General features: G+C 34.7%; 1 protein-coding gene across 2 annotated transcripts in view; it reads left to right on the top strand.

Moving 5' to 3' along the window:
* Nucleotides 1-15,443, top strand: part of LOC114655660 (clathrin heavy chain 1) — a 188,272-nt gene that overhangs the window by 104,304 nt on the left and 68,525 nt on the right. For both annotated transcript variants that reach the window (XM_051931312.1, XM_051931311.1), the window contains exons 3-6: nt 6,722-6,990; nt 7,708-7,869; nt 8,239-8,352; nt 11,895-12,068. In XM_051931312.1, coding sequence (XP_051787272.1) covers nt 6,722-6,990; nt 7,708-7,869; nt 8,239-8,352; nt 11,895-12,068 — 719 coding nt within the window. The remainder of the gene's footprint in view (nt 1-6,721; nt 6,991-7,707; nt 7,870-8,238; nt 8,353-11,894; nt 12,069-15,443) is intronic.

The raw sequence follows: 15,443 nt of genomic DNA, 5'->3' as shown, positions 1-15,443 counted from the left end.
GATGTGAGGGTAGCATTTTTTTTTTTTTTTTTTTTTAGTGTTTTTCCCATACCCTTTTTTCAGTTTCTGGAATAAACCACAACTGCCTGGCTTGCTTGCTGAAGTTTTTAAACACTCCTTAAATCATGATTTGTGGTTTCTTGGAGTTACTTGTTCCCAATTCCCACCACCAACTGTTTCAGCTGATTAAACTGTGTGCAATTTGGAGAATTGCTGAGATGCCTCATTGTTTGCTGCTTTTGCATTATATTGTACTTAATACTTTTCTCGAGTCCAAAAACTACAGTTGTAGCTTGTGTACTTTCTCAAAATGCTGTCAATTTGTTTTTAAGGATGAAAGGATGACGAAATACTTGCAAATACCAAATTTAAGACTCAACTCCCATGTTGTGCCATAAATCCTGGAAATATCAGGTTATATAGAAAGAGCTAGCTCAACTAACAGCGTCTAAATTTAATACTTAGGTTTCAAAAAATATTTTCATGGTCTAGCTAGTGTTAAGCTTTTAAAGCACTTAATCTTTTCTTATAGGTGAAATGTTTAATATTTCTACTTAACATTACTTTTGATTGGTCCCTAGATTTTCCCTAATATCATGTTCCTTCCAAAAGGATTCAAACCAATTTTCTACCTTTATTTAAAAAAAAAATCCTATGATGAAATTTTGTTGTCTGATAGTTTATTTCATTTTTTAAAATAAGTGATTTTTTTATTTGACATTGTTTTATATTTAAACATTTACAGATTATACATATAAGTGAATCTTTGAGCAAGATAATAGTCCAAAAAACAATGCAAAAATATCCTTAGAATATCTCTGTACCAATATGATAAGTGCCTTACTGAATACTGGCCCTGAGATGTAATGAAATTCTGTCAGTTAACACTAGTATCCCTAAAGCCTGCAAAAAAAAACTCGTATCCCAAACCACCTTAAATTCCTTCGTACCTCTCCTCATCAGCGTCTTTTGTTTTGCTAATGTGTCGATCAGCACAAACAGCAAGCAACCTGCTATCCCAAAAGTTAGCAGTTTTTTATTATTTAGTTTTATTCTGTTAGGGATGTTCATGTGGTACAACAAAATTCTTTTCCTCTCTGAGTTGATGGCATTTATCTCCATTCTTTTCATTAGAGCAGTGATGACCACCATAACAACAGACAGCTTCTTCACTGCACTTTCGCTGGCTCATAGACTGTTGCACTGCAATATAACTCTGTTTGGCACCGTAAGTAAAATGCGACTTCCACCTGCAGCTAAAGTCACTTTAGTATGTGAGCAATTCACCACGCTAATGTTTAGATCTGACAGTGCCATGTTGATGGTGTATGCCCAAAAAGAAGTCCTCTATCTGCATTTTCAATACCATGCACCATAACATGGAGTACAGGCAAGATCAAAAAAACACATATTCAAGTGGCATAGTGTTTTGAAATAGTGACTTTTCATGTATGAATGTGTATGTGCATGTGCATGCGCAAGAGAGGCCTAAACAGATTTGGTCTCATTCAAGTGGTTATTGGAATGTAAAATAAACACTTTCGCAAAGGTATAATGAAACAAGTGTGCTTTTATTAAAGAATAAAAGTGAATAATCAAAAATTCAAGTCACAACAAGATACAAGAAGAAATGATTCACCAGTGTTTGTGTGTCTGCTGATATCCCATTAGTGGTAACATTTACAGGTAGCAAAACTTTACACCAGCTATTACAGAAATCAAAGGCTTCTTCTTTTTGGGCAAATACACCGTAAGCATGACACTGCCGCATCTAAACACTAATGTGGCAAATTGCTTATGTACTAATGTGACTTTAGCTGCAGGTGGAAGTCCCATTTTACTCATGGTGCCAAGCCAAGATCTATTGCGGTGCTGCAGTGTATTAGCCAGCGAAAGCATTGTGAAGAAGCTGTGTGTTACGATGGTCATTGCTGCTCTTGTGAAAATAATGGAGATAAACACCATCAACTAAGAAAGGGAGAGGCAAGTTCATTGTACCACGTGAACGTCACTGACAGACTAAAACTGAATAATAAAAAAATTGGTAACTAGCCAAAATTTAAACAGGGTGTTACTGACTCGAGTCAAATGTGTGTTTTTATTATATTATAGTAATAATAGCAGCTCACTACTCAAAATGCGGAGTGCCCGGGTTCAAACCCGAAACCTTTAGGTTAAAAGGCAGAAATTCTTACCTCTGTGCCATCTAAGAATACATATTAACTTTCTGTTGATTGAAATTTGAGTTTGCATTTTTAACACATGTAATTTGAATGATTTTTTTTCTTTAGTTATATTCTTGAATAAAAGCGCACATGTTTATTTGATATTTGGACTAAGTCTTCACACATTATACACTTCACGTCATTATTAGTATAACATGGAAAAGGTTTCTATTTTAGGTATGTGTTCAGCATTTTTTGCCTTGCATTTCATGTCATCCTACATTTACACAGATCTTTGTAGACATGGAACACACATGAAATTTATGTATTCCAAATAATGATATATTATTTACCCTGTACAACTCCAGGCACCTCACACCATGATAAAGAGACTTGAGCTGGGAGAAAGAAGTATGCGACTGAGTGATAGACACATTTGCAAAACAAAAGACGGTGATGAGGACAGGTGTGAAGGAATTTAAAGTGGCCCGGGATTACAAGTTTTTTTGTTGGCTTCAGGGATTGTAGTGTTAAAGAAGAGTAAATCAAAAACAGTTGCAGTGACTGGCAGTGTGATGTTAAAAGGTTAATGGAAAACTTATATTTATACTAGGATTACGTTTTTAGTCCTTTTTTTTTATATATAAAGACGTCAGTACTTTCATTGGTGTTGTCATGTTTGGACGTTTTCTAGAATTTCACATCCATTTTTAATTAGTCCTGGTGTATTCAGATGAATACATTGTTATAATATGAAACCCTCACAGTGAATGCGGTAGATCCCTTGGGTCTTTGGAAGGAGTAGAGTACTGTTGATATCAAATTATCACTAAACGTTATTGTTAATCACTTGTATCCTATCCCTGTGCACTCATGCAAATGTGCTGCTTCTACATGATAATGATGAATGACATAAAATTGAACAATTCCTGGAATTGTTCGAAATAATAGCATTGTAAATTTAACATTATACACTTTGATTTTAATCTATTCTTTTTGGCATAAATTGGAACAGTATGTTTGGAATGGGGATTAATCATCAAAGACAAATATAAATCAATATATAGGAAACATTTGGCTCAATTTCCAGCATCATTGTGCCACACTTAAGACACCTTGCTGAGTTGCCCAAGCAATTTAATCAACGTAAATGGAATATCATCTTGCTAAATATTAGGCATTCCTTTTAAAGTGATCTGAATGAAGTAGCTATACATTTTTATAAGGCAATTTACAAAAACTCATTTGCTTCTCTGAATGTAGGACACACTTTTCTACTTTAAGGGGGGGTGGGTGGTTGGGAAGGAGGATCTATTCCTATTTACATAGATTTGTATTGTGGAAAATTACTTGTATGTTAAGCTAAGAGTCCAATTTCTTGTTCTTTTCTAATTAATGCATTTGTTAGAAATCAAAAGAATGCATTTGTAGATTTTGGGAACCACTTCAATAATGTATGTTTACGTTTGCAAATGGTGGTAATAAGATGTTTCATTTTGAGATCACATCAGAAAACAGCTCTTTTCCAATTAGTGCTCTTCATCCTCTTGATTTAAGATTGGAGAGCCTAGAAAAGTAGTGAGTAAGAAAAAGATGCTTAATTATTTTATAATTAGCTTTGTTCAAATGAGTTAAAATGGGTAACATTAACAGGGTTTTTTTATTCTAAAGTATGTTGAGTTCACCTATTGAATTAAATTGCTTTTGCCTGTTTTTTTTTTGTATTTTTTCATTCAATTTATTTAAAAATGTATTTATTTTTATTTACTGCTGTCTTATGTGTATGCAGACGGTGAGTTAAAATTTACCTATTATGAGTTGTGGAAGTTATAATCCTGTTTTTATTTTCATTATTTTTTATATGAATTTACAGCAAAGTAGTTCACTGACAGATTTATAGAAATGTTAATACTGTCTAGAGTACATGCCAATAAAACAGCTTTGACATTTTAGTAGTTATGTGACTGCAGATGTGAGGAGTTGGTTGTAGATATTTGGGTCTAGTAATAGATATATACATTATTGTAGCTATAATTTTAAATATTTGGGCTTCTGATTATAATCATATGCTGAGACCCTACTTAACTACCACCAACCCATTGTGCAGTTTTTATTGATGCATTTTATGTTCCTCTTTATCTCTCTACTCCAATCCTCAATTTTCCTTTCCTGCCTGTAAAGTTAATTATAGTTGTACAATATTTTTTCATTTGTATCATTTTCTTCACTTCTATTATCCATAAGAATTTTGTTAAATTTGGAGTTAATTTTGAAAGATATTCATTTAGACACATCTTTTAACTAAAGTAGAGGTTATTTATTTGTACATTCTTTATAATCAGCTGGCTTTCTTACAGACAAATAACAAGGTAGACATTGCAGTCAGTACATGCCTAAGCATGGTCTGGATGTTCTACATAACAAGCTTCTAGGGAAATTTGGAAATATAACACTTTCTTATAAGGTTTTTATCATAATATTTATATGCTTAGACTTTTTTTCTTTACATTTTATAGTAATTCATGACATTCTTTCCAAGCTTATTTGTAATTATCCACTACAAACATAAGCTAACTTGCACTTTTTCAATAAAAGTACAGCAATAAGATGGCAAATGCTTAATGATAAACATTTTCCATTATATTTAACATATGTCACATATTCTTTTAATATGTTCTTAGTTGTGTGAAACTAAGAATTAAACCAAATATTTAACCATACTCAGTGTACTTGTAAAAAATACTTATTTTCACTGTAGATTCCATTTCAACATTATTGGGGATTTCAAGCCCTTTATTTTGGATCCCATGATACACAACCTTTTATTTAAAAAAAAAAAAAAAAAGGTAGGGAGAAAAATGCATTTTATATAAAAGTTTTAAGCCTTTCTTTCCTTTGTCGTCCTTCCTTACACATGCTAGGCTCTTTGATGTAGTTGGTTTTCATAGTATAGTTTTTATAAACAGGATTTAACTTTCCCAACTTCTGTAGCTTGAATGTTAGCATTCAGTAATTTAGATTCGTAATCTAACTGGTAATTGTCTGGGATGAAAATGCTGTGATTTTTATTTATTTATTTATTTATTTGTTTTTTTTTTGTTTTTTTTTAAGATTCTGGTTTGCTTGGTTTCTATTTTATATTCCCTTGTTTGTGTACTTGCATAATTTATCTTCATTTTAAAGCTTGTGAAGATCTATTATTTGAAAGCATGTTTGTTGTATTTAATTTTGTACTGTTTTAAATTTAGTCAAATAGTAAATGGTACAACTTTTGAGTATTTTGACTACAATTCATATACATTAAAAATTTAGGGGAATTAAATAGCGTTATCAGGTTCTTGACCTATTTGTGGTATTAGACATGCTTCTGAATTCATTATATAAAGCATCTCAAGTTTGCAGAGCACATTAATAAAAGCAAGATTTGTAAAAACAAGGCTAATTTAGTGTATAAGTGTGCATCTGACCATACCTTTCTTAGACGAGTCAAGAATAATTACAAAAGCTAAATATTGAGAAAAAATTAAGTGGTTGAATTCGGTAATAATGCTGATGTTTGCAGTATTGATACCATTATTTTGCCATTGATACTGCCTAAGTAAATCATTTTTCATCCCTGTGACAGTGTTCTGTGTGCTTTTCCTTCTCATTAATTCTGCATTCAGGCATCAGCACAATCAAATTCATTAGGAGATCATTAACCACTAAGGCCTATGTAGGGTTTTGTTTCTTTAATTATAAAAAGGTTTCAGGCAACTTGATAAGTTAGCAAGGACACTGCCCTACTTATTTTATGGTGTTTATAATGATTTAAAATGTGAACAAGCACCCTTTATATATTTGGTAATCCAATGGACATTTTGAGAGGGAGTGTGTTGGATAATAAATGTATAACCATAGCAGTCTTAATTTGAATTTTCCCATTTTAATTTATTAAATAAAAGGACTCTTTAATGTTTTGAATTTTAAAAATCAAATCTTATGGCAAATTGTCCCTGCAAGTCCAGGTAACAATACTGGGTATGAAATGCAGAAGTTTGTTCTGTAAAAATAAGTGGCAGTAGGATAGTGTAATTTGGTCAAAGGCTGTCTCGCTTTCAGTTCCACTCATGCTTCACAGAAGACAGTTCAAATTTCAGTTGCAAGAATGGGTTTCCACATAGTTATTTGTACCTGCATTGCTTCCCCTCAAAATCCAGAAGTTAGTAATTTCCAATTGCTCTACTTCTCTGGAGCACCCTATTTTTCTTCTGTGTGTATAATTTTGTGTTTATATCTAAATAGTTTCACAGCATTTCTCTTTATTTTTAACTGAATGCAGACTTCAATAAATATCCACATTAATTTGATGTGTAAAAAAGTAATAATAATAATAGTAGATTGCCTGATTGGTGACACTATTCACTACTTGGCTTTAGTGAGTTCAAGTAGGTCTAAGTTACTACCTTCCTTAAGTTTGTTATGTGAATGTGTGTTGGTGGTGTTACCCCTCTTATACTCTTGTTTATAGTTTAATTGACTGATATTTACAACTTATCATTTGATATGACTTACAGCTGCAAAAACACTTCAAATTTTTAATATCGAAATGAAGAGTAAGATGAAAGCCCACACCATGACTGATGATGTCACATTCTGGAAGTGGATCTCTCTTAATACGGTAGCACTTGTAACTGACAATGCAGTTTATCACTGGAGCATGGAAGGAGATTCACAGCCAGTGAAAATGTTTGACCGACATTCTAGCCTTGCTGGCTGCCAGATCATCAATTACCGCACTGATGCTAAACAGAAGTGGCTGTTGCTTATTGGCATTTCTGCACAGGTATGCTTGAGGGTGTGGCATCATACTTGTGTACTGGCATTTTATTTTTTAAGTATTAACAGTTTTTCATTATTATTCACGATACAAAAACTTCACAAGGAAGTTGAAACAGGGAGGGTCATGTTTAGTGCTTAAGTTTGTTTTCTTAAATATCGAAGTGCATGCATAAATTAGTGGCTGTTAGGTATCTAAGTCTTTATTGAAATTGCAGCTTTATTTTTGTGTAAATACTGACTTTGTGTCAAGTCATGTTGCACCTTGTTTCACTTTTGATCAAACTTTGTAACCGGCAATAATTAAATGCAAAACAAAAAAATGCCTCGAAATATGTTGCAAGAAAAGCAGTTTTCTCTCTTACTTTTACAATTCATGTTAATGAACGTACACTTACCATTACACATTTACCAGTAAACAATCTGTTGATTCAACACACACTGAAAACTGAACATTTGGTTAGATAAGAGACTTATTTTTACCAAAGTTAAGATTCTAGTATTTTAACAGTGTACTTTCAGGTGCAACTTACTTGTTCTTAGCAAGTTGCTATTTATATGAGTGTTCAGTACTATTAATCTATATGGGTTCTATACTTGTATGATGGTAGATCTTCCTTCTATGATGCAATTATTTTTTGTGTTTAACAATGTTCCAAGTTAAAATAAGTTTACATTTTATAACAATAAACTTCTGTGCCTCATTTCTTTCTGTTTATGAAAGCAAAATCGAGTTGTTGGTGCAATGCAGCTATATTCTGTTGATCGTAAAGTTTCCCAGCCCATTGAGGGTCATGCTGCAGCCTTTGCTCAGTTTAAAATGGAAGGCAATTCTGAAGAGTCTACCCTCTTTTGCTTTGCTGTAAGAGGACAAGCTGGAGGAAAGGTAAGTCAGAAGAAAAGTACAATACATTCTCAAAGCATTTTTACAAATACTGTGTTTCATTGCTTAAGACAGCAATTGGGGAACGGACATGTTAATTAGCTTGTCTTATAGCCACACATTAAGACAGTGTTGGCTACTTGTACATTAAACCTTATGATACTGTCAAAAGTTGTTGCTGCCCCTCCATTCTTCTTTTAAATTTTTTCACACTCTTCTATAATTGTGTTATGTGTAATAAATGTAAATTACTCGTTTGAGTTAATTTTCTCATTTGGGGCAGAGATTTATGTACTTGTCAATTTTGATATTTAATAAAGTCAGTGAGTCTTTTACTTCTAAATTTTTACAATTTAATATTCATTCTTATAGTTGCACATCATTGAGGTTGGCACACCTCCTACAGGAAACCAGCCTTTTCCAAAGAAAGCTGTTGATGTCTTTTTTCCACCAGAGGCTCAGAACGATTTTCCTGTTGCAATGCAGGTAAAGTAAACTTGTGAATACTGCATGTTAATTGCTATGCAAACATGAGCTGTAAAATTGGGATGTGAATGTTTGTATAATTTTAATATATTGCGGAACATGGAAGAAATGTTGATGAGAAAGATTAAGAATTTGCAGCCAGGTTTTTGTGTTAAACAATATACAGGTAAAATTCCTTTACAACGAATATCTTTACAACGAAATTTTCATTACATCAAAGTATGTTTCTGGTCCCGACAGCTTCCCCATATGACACGAGTCTATAGAAATCTTGTTACTATGAAGTACATTCAGCAGATACTTTCATTACAACGAAGTGCACAAAAGACCTTGAAATGCCTGAATGAATCATGCACAGAGCAGTTAGTTCTGTGGCCGCAGCTCAGTTGTGCACAATGATCCCCAAACAGAAACACTGTAAATTTTATTTGTTTTTTCGAACTTTCCTCGTACTGTTTTTTTTTTTTTTTGCTATTTTTGTTTTCAGTGATACCTTTTGCTTATTGCTCGTCAACATTTGAAAAACATCCATTGGAATTTAACTCATTGTCACCCTCCTATAGAAATGGCAGACACGAAAAAACGATAACAGTTCATATTAGGGGAAAAAAACTTAATTTTTTTGCAGCTGTTGATTGCGGCAAAAAGAAAATAGACGTTGCCAGTGAATTCGGAATTTCGCCATCGACACTGTCAACTTTCTTGAAAGATAAGCAAAAAAAGAAGAAAAATCTCAGGTTGCAAACATATACTGCTGCATTTGAACAACGACAACATCATTTATTTATATAGCACATTTTCATTCAAATAATGTAGCTCAAACTGCTTTACATTACGAAGAAGAGAGAAAAAAGACAAAGTAAGAATTTAAATAAGACAACACTAATTAACATAAAATAAGAGTACGGTCCGATGGCCAGGCAGGACAGAAAAAACAACAAAAAAAAAAACTCCAGACAGCTGGAGAGAAAAAATAAAATCTGCAGGGGTTCCAGACAATGAGACCGCCTAGCCCCCTCTGGGCATTCTACCTAACATAAATGAACAGTCCTCTTTGTATTTAGGGTTCTAATGGAAGGACTTGATGATGATGGTCATGTAGACTTCTGGCTTTTAATCCATCAATGTAGGAACATCATGGTGCTTTGATTAGGTGGTGGTGGCGCAGGTCACCACCACAGAAAACCGGGAAAAAAAACAGAAGAGAGAGTAGGGGTTAGTACGGATTTTAGAGCCACCATGAATAGTTATGATAATTAATTGAATATACAGAGCATCAGGATTAAACTAAAATGAAGTTATGAGAAGGCCATGTTAAAGTAATGAGTTTTTTAGCAGTTTTTTTAAAGTGCTCCACTGTATTAGCCTGGCAAATTCCTGTTCGCAGACTTTTCCAGATTTTAGGTGCATAACAGCAGAAGGCTGCCTCACCACTTCTTTTAAGTTTAGCTCTTGGAATTCTAAGCAGACACTCATTTGAGGATCTAAGGATACGATTTGGAATATAAGGTGTCAGACATTCTGATTATATAAGATGGAGCAAGATTATTTAAAGCTTTGTAAACCATAAGCAGTATTTTAAAGTCAATTCTGAATGACACAGGTAACTAGTGTAGTGACATCAAAACTGGAGAAATGTGCTCGGATTTTCTTTTCCTAGTTAGGTTTCTAGCAACTACATTCTGCACTAGTTGCAAACGATTTGTCTTTTTTGGGTAGTCCTGAGAGGAGTGCGTTACAGTAATCTAATCAACTGAAAACAAAAGCGTGAACTAATTTCTCAGCATCTTTCAATGATATAAGAGGTCTAACTTTTGCTATGTTTAAGTGAAAAAAATGCTGTCCTAGTGATTTGATTAATATGCGATTTAAAATTCATGTTACAGTCAACAGTTACCCCTAAATTCTTTACCTCCGTCTTGACTTTTAATCCTAATGCATCAAGTTTATTTCTAATAACCTCATTATATCTGTTATTGCCAATCACTAAAGTTTTTGTTTTCTCTTTATTTAGCTTGAGAAAATTACTATTCATCCATTTAGAAAGACAGGTAAGACACTGTGTTAGTGAAACAACAGAGTCGGGGTCATCAGGTGCTATTGATAAATACAGCTGCGTGTCATCAGCATAGCTGTGGTAACTCACGTTATGCCCTGAGATAATCTGACCTAACGGAAGCATGTAGATCGAAAAGAGCAGCGGACCCAGGATAGAGCCTTGTGGAACACCATATGGAATATCATGTGTCTTTGAGTTGTAATTACCACAACTAACAGAATTTTCTACCTGTCAGGTAGGATTCAAACCAATTTAAGACACTGCCATTGACTAAGGCGATTGAAGACGTCGAAAAAGAAGTTTCTATGTGGTTCAGTGATGCTCGTTCAAGAAACATTCCTATTAATGCTGCACTCGATCAAGAAAATGTGAGGTTTCTAAACCCTCTTGGGACCTCCCACAACTAGCAGCATGCCGAAGAGCGTCCCAAAGTGTGATCTCTGCGTCTGTACGGGGCAATAGCTGCCTCACAGATATGCTGCGTCTCTCTGCCAAAGTAAACCGAAAAGATCTCGATGGGTGATGCAAGGTCAGGAGCACGTAAATTGTAAATGCAGATAACAGAATTACTTGATCACTGACCTGCACGACCCTGCCTGACTGCTGTGTCTGTGTATAGCAGAGTGGCAGATCCTGCTACAATAAATAACTGTGCTGTTCCTGTTTCAAGCTGAATAAAGCTGGCTTTGCTAAAGTACTGAGACTCAGCCTCGTGTTTTGGGGCGCAAGACAGTGACTTATAGTGCGACCCCGATCTTTTATGATTTGCTTTTGTGGCGCTTCACTGCAGCGCTGTGAGCCTCCTATTACCCTGCCCCAGCAACAGACCAACAATCTTCCACAGACGCTGCAATCGTGCTTCAAGATGCACTTCATCGTATCGTTCCCATTGGGTGGGGATTGGGAGGTTCTCAAAAGAGTTCAGAAACCTCACAATATGAAGAAAAAAAGGATGATTCGGCTTCTGATTGATAACTGTGTTGCCCACAACATGCTTCCACATTTAGATAATGTTCGCGTTCAATTCCTCCCACCCAATTACATGGCAGCGCTTCAGCCATTGGGTTTGGGCTGAAAGTGTGTCATCACAAGGAAATGCAGAGAAAAATTCTCATCAGCATAACTTGTAGGCAGGAGGAGATTAAAATTAACGCGAAAGAAGCTATTGAAATGATTGCAAACGCCTGGACGCAAGTTAAAGCACTATAGCAACAAATACAGAATCTCATTACAACAAAATTTTCGTTGCAACGAAATATTTTGTAGGTCCCTGGGAATTCGTTGTAACGGAATTTTACCTGTAGTTAAATTGCCTATAATGTATGGTAGATTGATATTGTTTTGATATTTTAGTAACCCTTATGCATCTGTTTACTTGACACATATGTATATCAAGCAGCTACTTAACTTTCTAATATCATCCCTTATAAAAGAATTTAAGTTTCGTATTAAGATTTCCCCTTTTTCTCCTATATCATTTTAGATAAGCACCAAGCAAGATGTTGTGTTTTTAATTACCAAATATGGTTATATTCATCTGTATGACCTGGAAACTGGCACCTGTATTTATATGAACAGAATTAGTGGAGAGACCATCTTTGTTACTGCTCCTCATGAAGCCACTTCTGGAATCATTGGTGTGAACAGAAAGGGACAGGTAAGGCTTCATCAAAGAAAATTTTAATGGAAGTAATACTGTGCAAGTATTTTTCTTTAGTCTGCTTTTGCTTTTAAACATCTTGATATTTGTAAGTGGTCTTGTGAATTTGGGCTGTCAGATTGAATGTCGCTATTTAAATTAGTGATGCTCAGATCGATCTGCTGGCAATCTTAAATCGACTGATTTTCACTATAAAAGACTTGATCTGTAAATTAGCTCCTTATTACTGTGCCAATTGCCCGCTTTTGTTTTGCAAATGTGTCGGTTAACACCATGCTGCCTGCACTCCCCAACACCCCATTCAGCCAGATGAAGGCATCAGGCAGCTGCTGTTCTCACAGCTGAAGTCTGTGTTGCAGTGTTTATCTGGCAATTATTTGTAAGGAATTGTATAGGTAAATGAAATACCTTGTTTTGAAATGCATACATTTCATGTATGTTTTGTGTCTACAATGATCTATGTAAATGTAGAATAACATAGGAAATGAGAGGTAAGAAAAGTTGAACACAGCTAAAACAGAAAATTCATATGTCATAGTAATGATATCATCAAGTTGATGTGAAGTATAGAATGTATGAAGACAAAAGTCCAGATATCAAATAAATACTTTCATTTAAATTATAACAAGTTTGCTTTTATTCAAGAATAAAAATTAAGTAAAGAAATTTTTCAATTGACATGCTGCTGAAGCCTAAATATCAGTTGGTACAAGATTAAAAAGTTTCCGTGTGTGTTTTTGCTCATTTTATTTTTAACCAGTTGGCACAGTGGTAATGCTGCCCCTATTCAGATCCATGCAGGTGGAGCAGTGGATAAGCTGCCGTTTAGCAGGCATGAGATAAAGGATTTGAATCTTGGGTTCTCCCTGCGTTTAGTGCTTTGAGTAGTGAGCTGCTATTATATATACAGTATGTATGTGTGTATGTGTGTGTATATATATATATATATATATATATATATATATATATATATATATATATATATATATATATATATATATAATATACAGAAATCCCTCACTTATCACGGGAGATAGGTTCCAAGGCCGACCGCGATAACTGAATTTCCGCGAAGTAGGGACACCATATTTATTTAATTATTTAACATGTATTTGGACATTCTTAAACCCACCCTGCATTGTTTACAACCCACCCTTTACTCTATTAATAACAGGGACAACTGCTAAGCAATATGAAATCAGTAGATAAGTTTACACTTACTGTATAGCGAAGTACACGTAGCAGCCTGTAGGCGGTCATGACGTCGTTGACCTTGTTGCAAAGATTCCTAAAGCAGATTCCATCCAGACTACTACTGCCTTATCATGGCCACTTGCAACTCGTTTTGCGCCCTGGTTAAAGGACACTGCGGCCGTAGATCTTATATGCTTTTCCACCTTTTTAAATAAAAAGAATCGTGGACTCATTGATGCTGTGATGGTGTCCTGCAGCGGTGTAGCTGTTCCCTTCATTCAGCATATCCAAAACTTTTACCTTTTCTGCAATCATTTGCATCTTCTGTTGGCGCTTGGACACGGCCCCTGAAGCAGTAGCACGTTAATGCTGAATGAGTGAGATGAGACTTACTGGTTAATGCAGCACTCCGTCGCTGAGCCAATCAGCAGCACACAGGAACTTAACTTAGTGCTTTGATTGGGTAGCTTCTCAGCCATCCACCAATAGCATCTCTTGTATGAAATCAACTGGGCAAACCAACTTAGGAAGCAAGTACCAGAAGTAAAAAGACCCATTGTCTGCAGAAACCCGCGAAGCAGCGAAAAATCCGCGTTATATATTTAGATATGCTTACATATAAAATCCGCGAAGTCGTGAATCCGCAAAAAGTGAACCGCGAAGTAGCGAGGGATTACTGTCTATGTGTGTGTGTGTGTGTGTATATATATATATATATATATATATATATATATATATATATAAATAAAAACATACGTTTGATTTGAGTCTGTAACAGCCTGTGTAAATGTATGGTACTTATAAAAGTTAGCACTGAAGGGATAAAAGCACACACACAAATGCTTGTGAATCATTTCTTCTTTGTGTCTTTTTGTGCAATGTCTATTGCGGGTAAAAGCACACTTGTGTAAAACTTTTCTTTTTTAGCTATGTATCCAAGAATAAAACAGAATAAAAAAAAAAATGGTTCAAATGCAATGCTGATGTGAATGTCCGCCATAGACATTGACTGATTGATAGTTTAATTCTAAAAATACCAAAGATAATATTTTAATATACAATTAATTGGCCAATCCAGTAATATGATACAGTATTGGTGATTATCAGCCCTAAAAAAACTGATTTCAGCACCCCTAGTTTAAATATATCTGAAATGTATTAAAAAAAAAAAAAAACCAAAGTATTCAGCTATTATCTTTTACTAATTACATTTTGTTCAAATATGCAAGCAGTAGTACTGTATGTTACAAATCTTTTTTTGAACATGTCTTCCATGATCAGATTGTTCATATTTAGCTTGTATAGTCATTAATATAAGAGGTAACTTTGTTTTTAAACATACCCCTTTACAACTGAACAGTGATTTTTCTGCTCCTGCAACTGTATTTAAAACAGAGTATATATTATTGGCATCCCTGGTAAAGATGAGTTTAACGGTATTAAAAAAAAAAAAAAAAAAGAAAGAAAGAAATCCAAATTTTTAATGAAGTAAATTTATTCTGAGGCAAAATAATTCCTCATCAAACAATAATTATTTTTTAACAAAGCCACACTTGTCATGATTATTGGCACCACCACATTTAATACTTTGTACATCTTTCCTTTGCCAATTAAACAGCACTGTGTAGCTTTGGGTACATCTTTCCTTTGCCAATCAAACAGCACTGAGTAGCTTTGGATACTTGGATGACTTTTTCTGTATTTCTCCAACATTAATTCTTGGGGATTTTTTTTTTGGCCTCCTCATTATGAATGGTGGCAAAGGAAACCTGAATCATTGGATCAAGCCCCAGGTGCTTCCTGTGTTTATTGTGCATGTCTCCCTGTGTATTTGTTTTTCCTCCAGGAGCTCTGGTGTCTTCCCACAGTTGACAAATGGAGAGGTTAGTTGGATTGACCATGCTAAACTGGCCCAAGTGTGTGGCTGTGTGTGTTCACTCTGCGATGGGCTGACACCCTATTGTTCCTGCATTGTGCCTTGTACTTGCTGGGATAGGAACCAGCTGCTCAGTGACCCAGCCTCAGATAAGCGGGGGTTGGATGGATGGATGGATGGATGGATGGATGAAGTATTGTAACAACAGGCTTGTTTCCCACCTTTCCCTTTTATGAATATTCATATTAGAAACAAACTTGAAAGGAAACAGACTTTATTATATGGCAATTTTTATTTATCTA

Source organism: Erpetoichthys calabaricus, chromosome 8, assembly GCF_900747795.2.
Source record: "Erpetoichthys calabaricus chromosome 8, fErpCal1.3, whole genome shotgun sequence".
NCBI lineage: Eukaryota > Metazoa > Chordata > Cladistia > Polypteriformes > Polypteridae > Erpetoichthys > Erpetoichthys calabaricus.
This window is presented reverse-complemented; position numbering and strand designations above follow the sequence as displayed.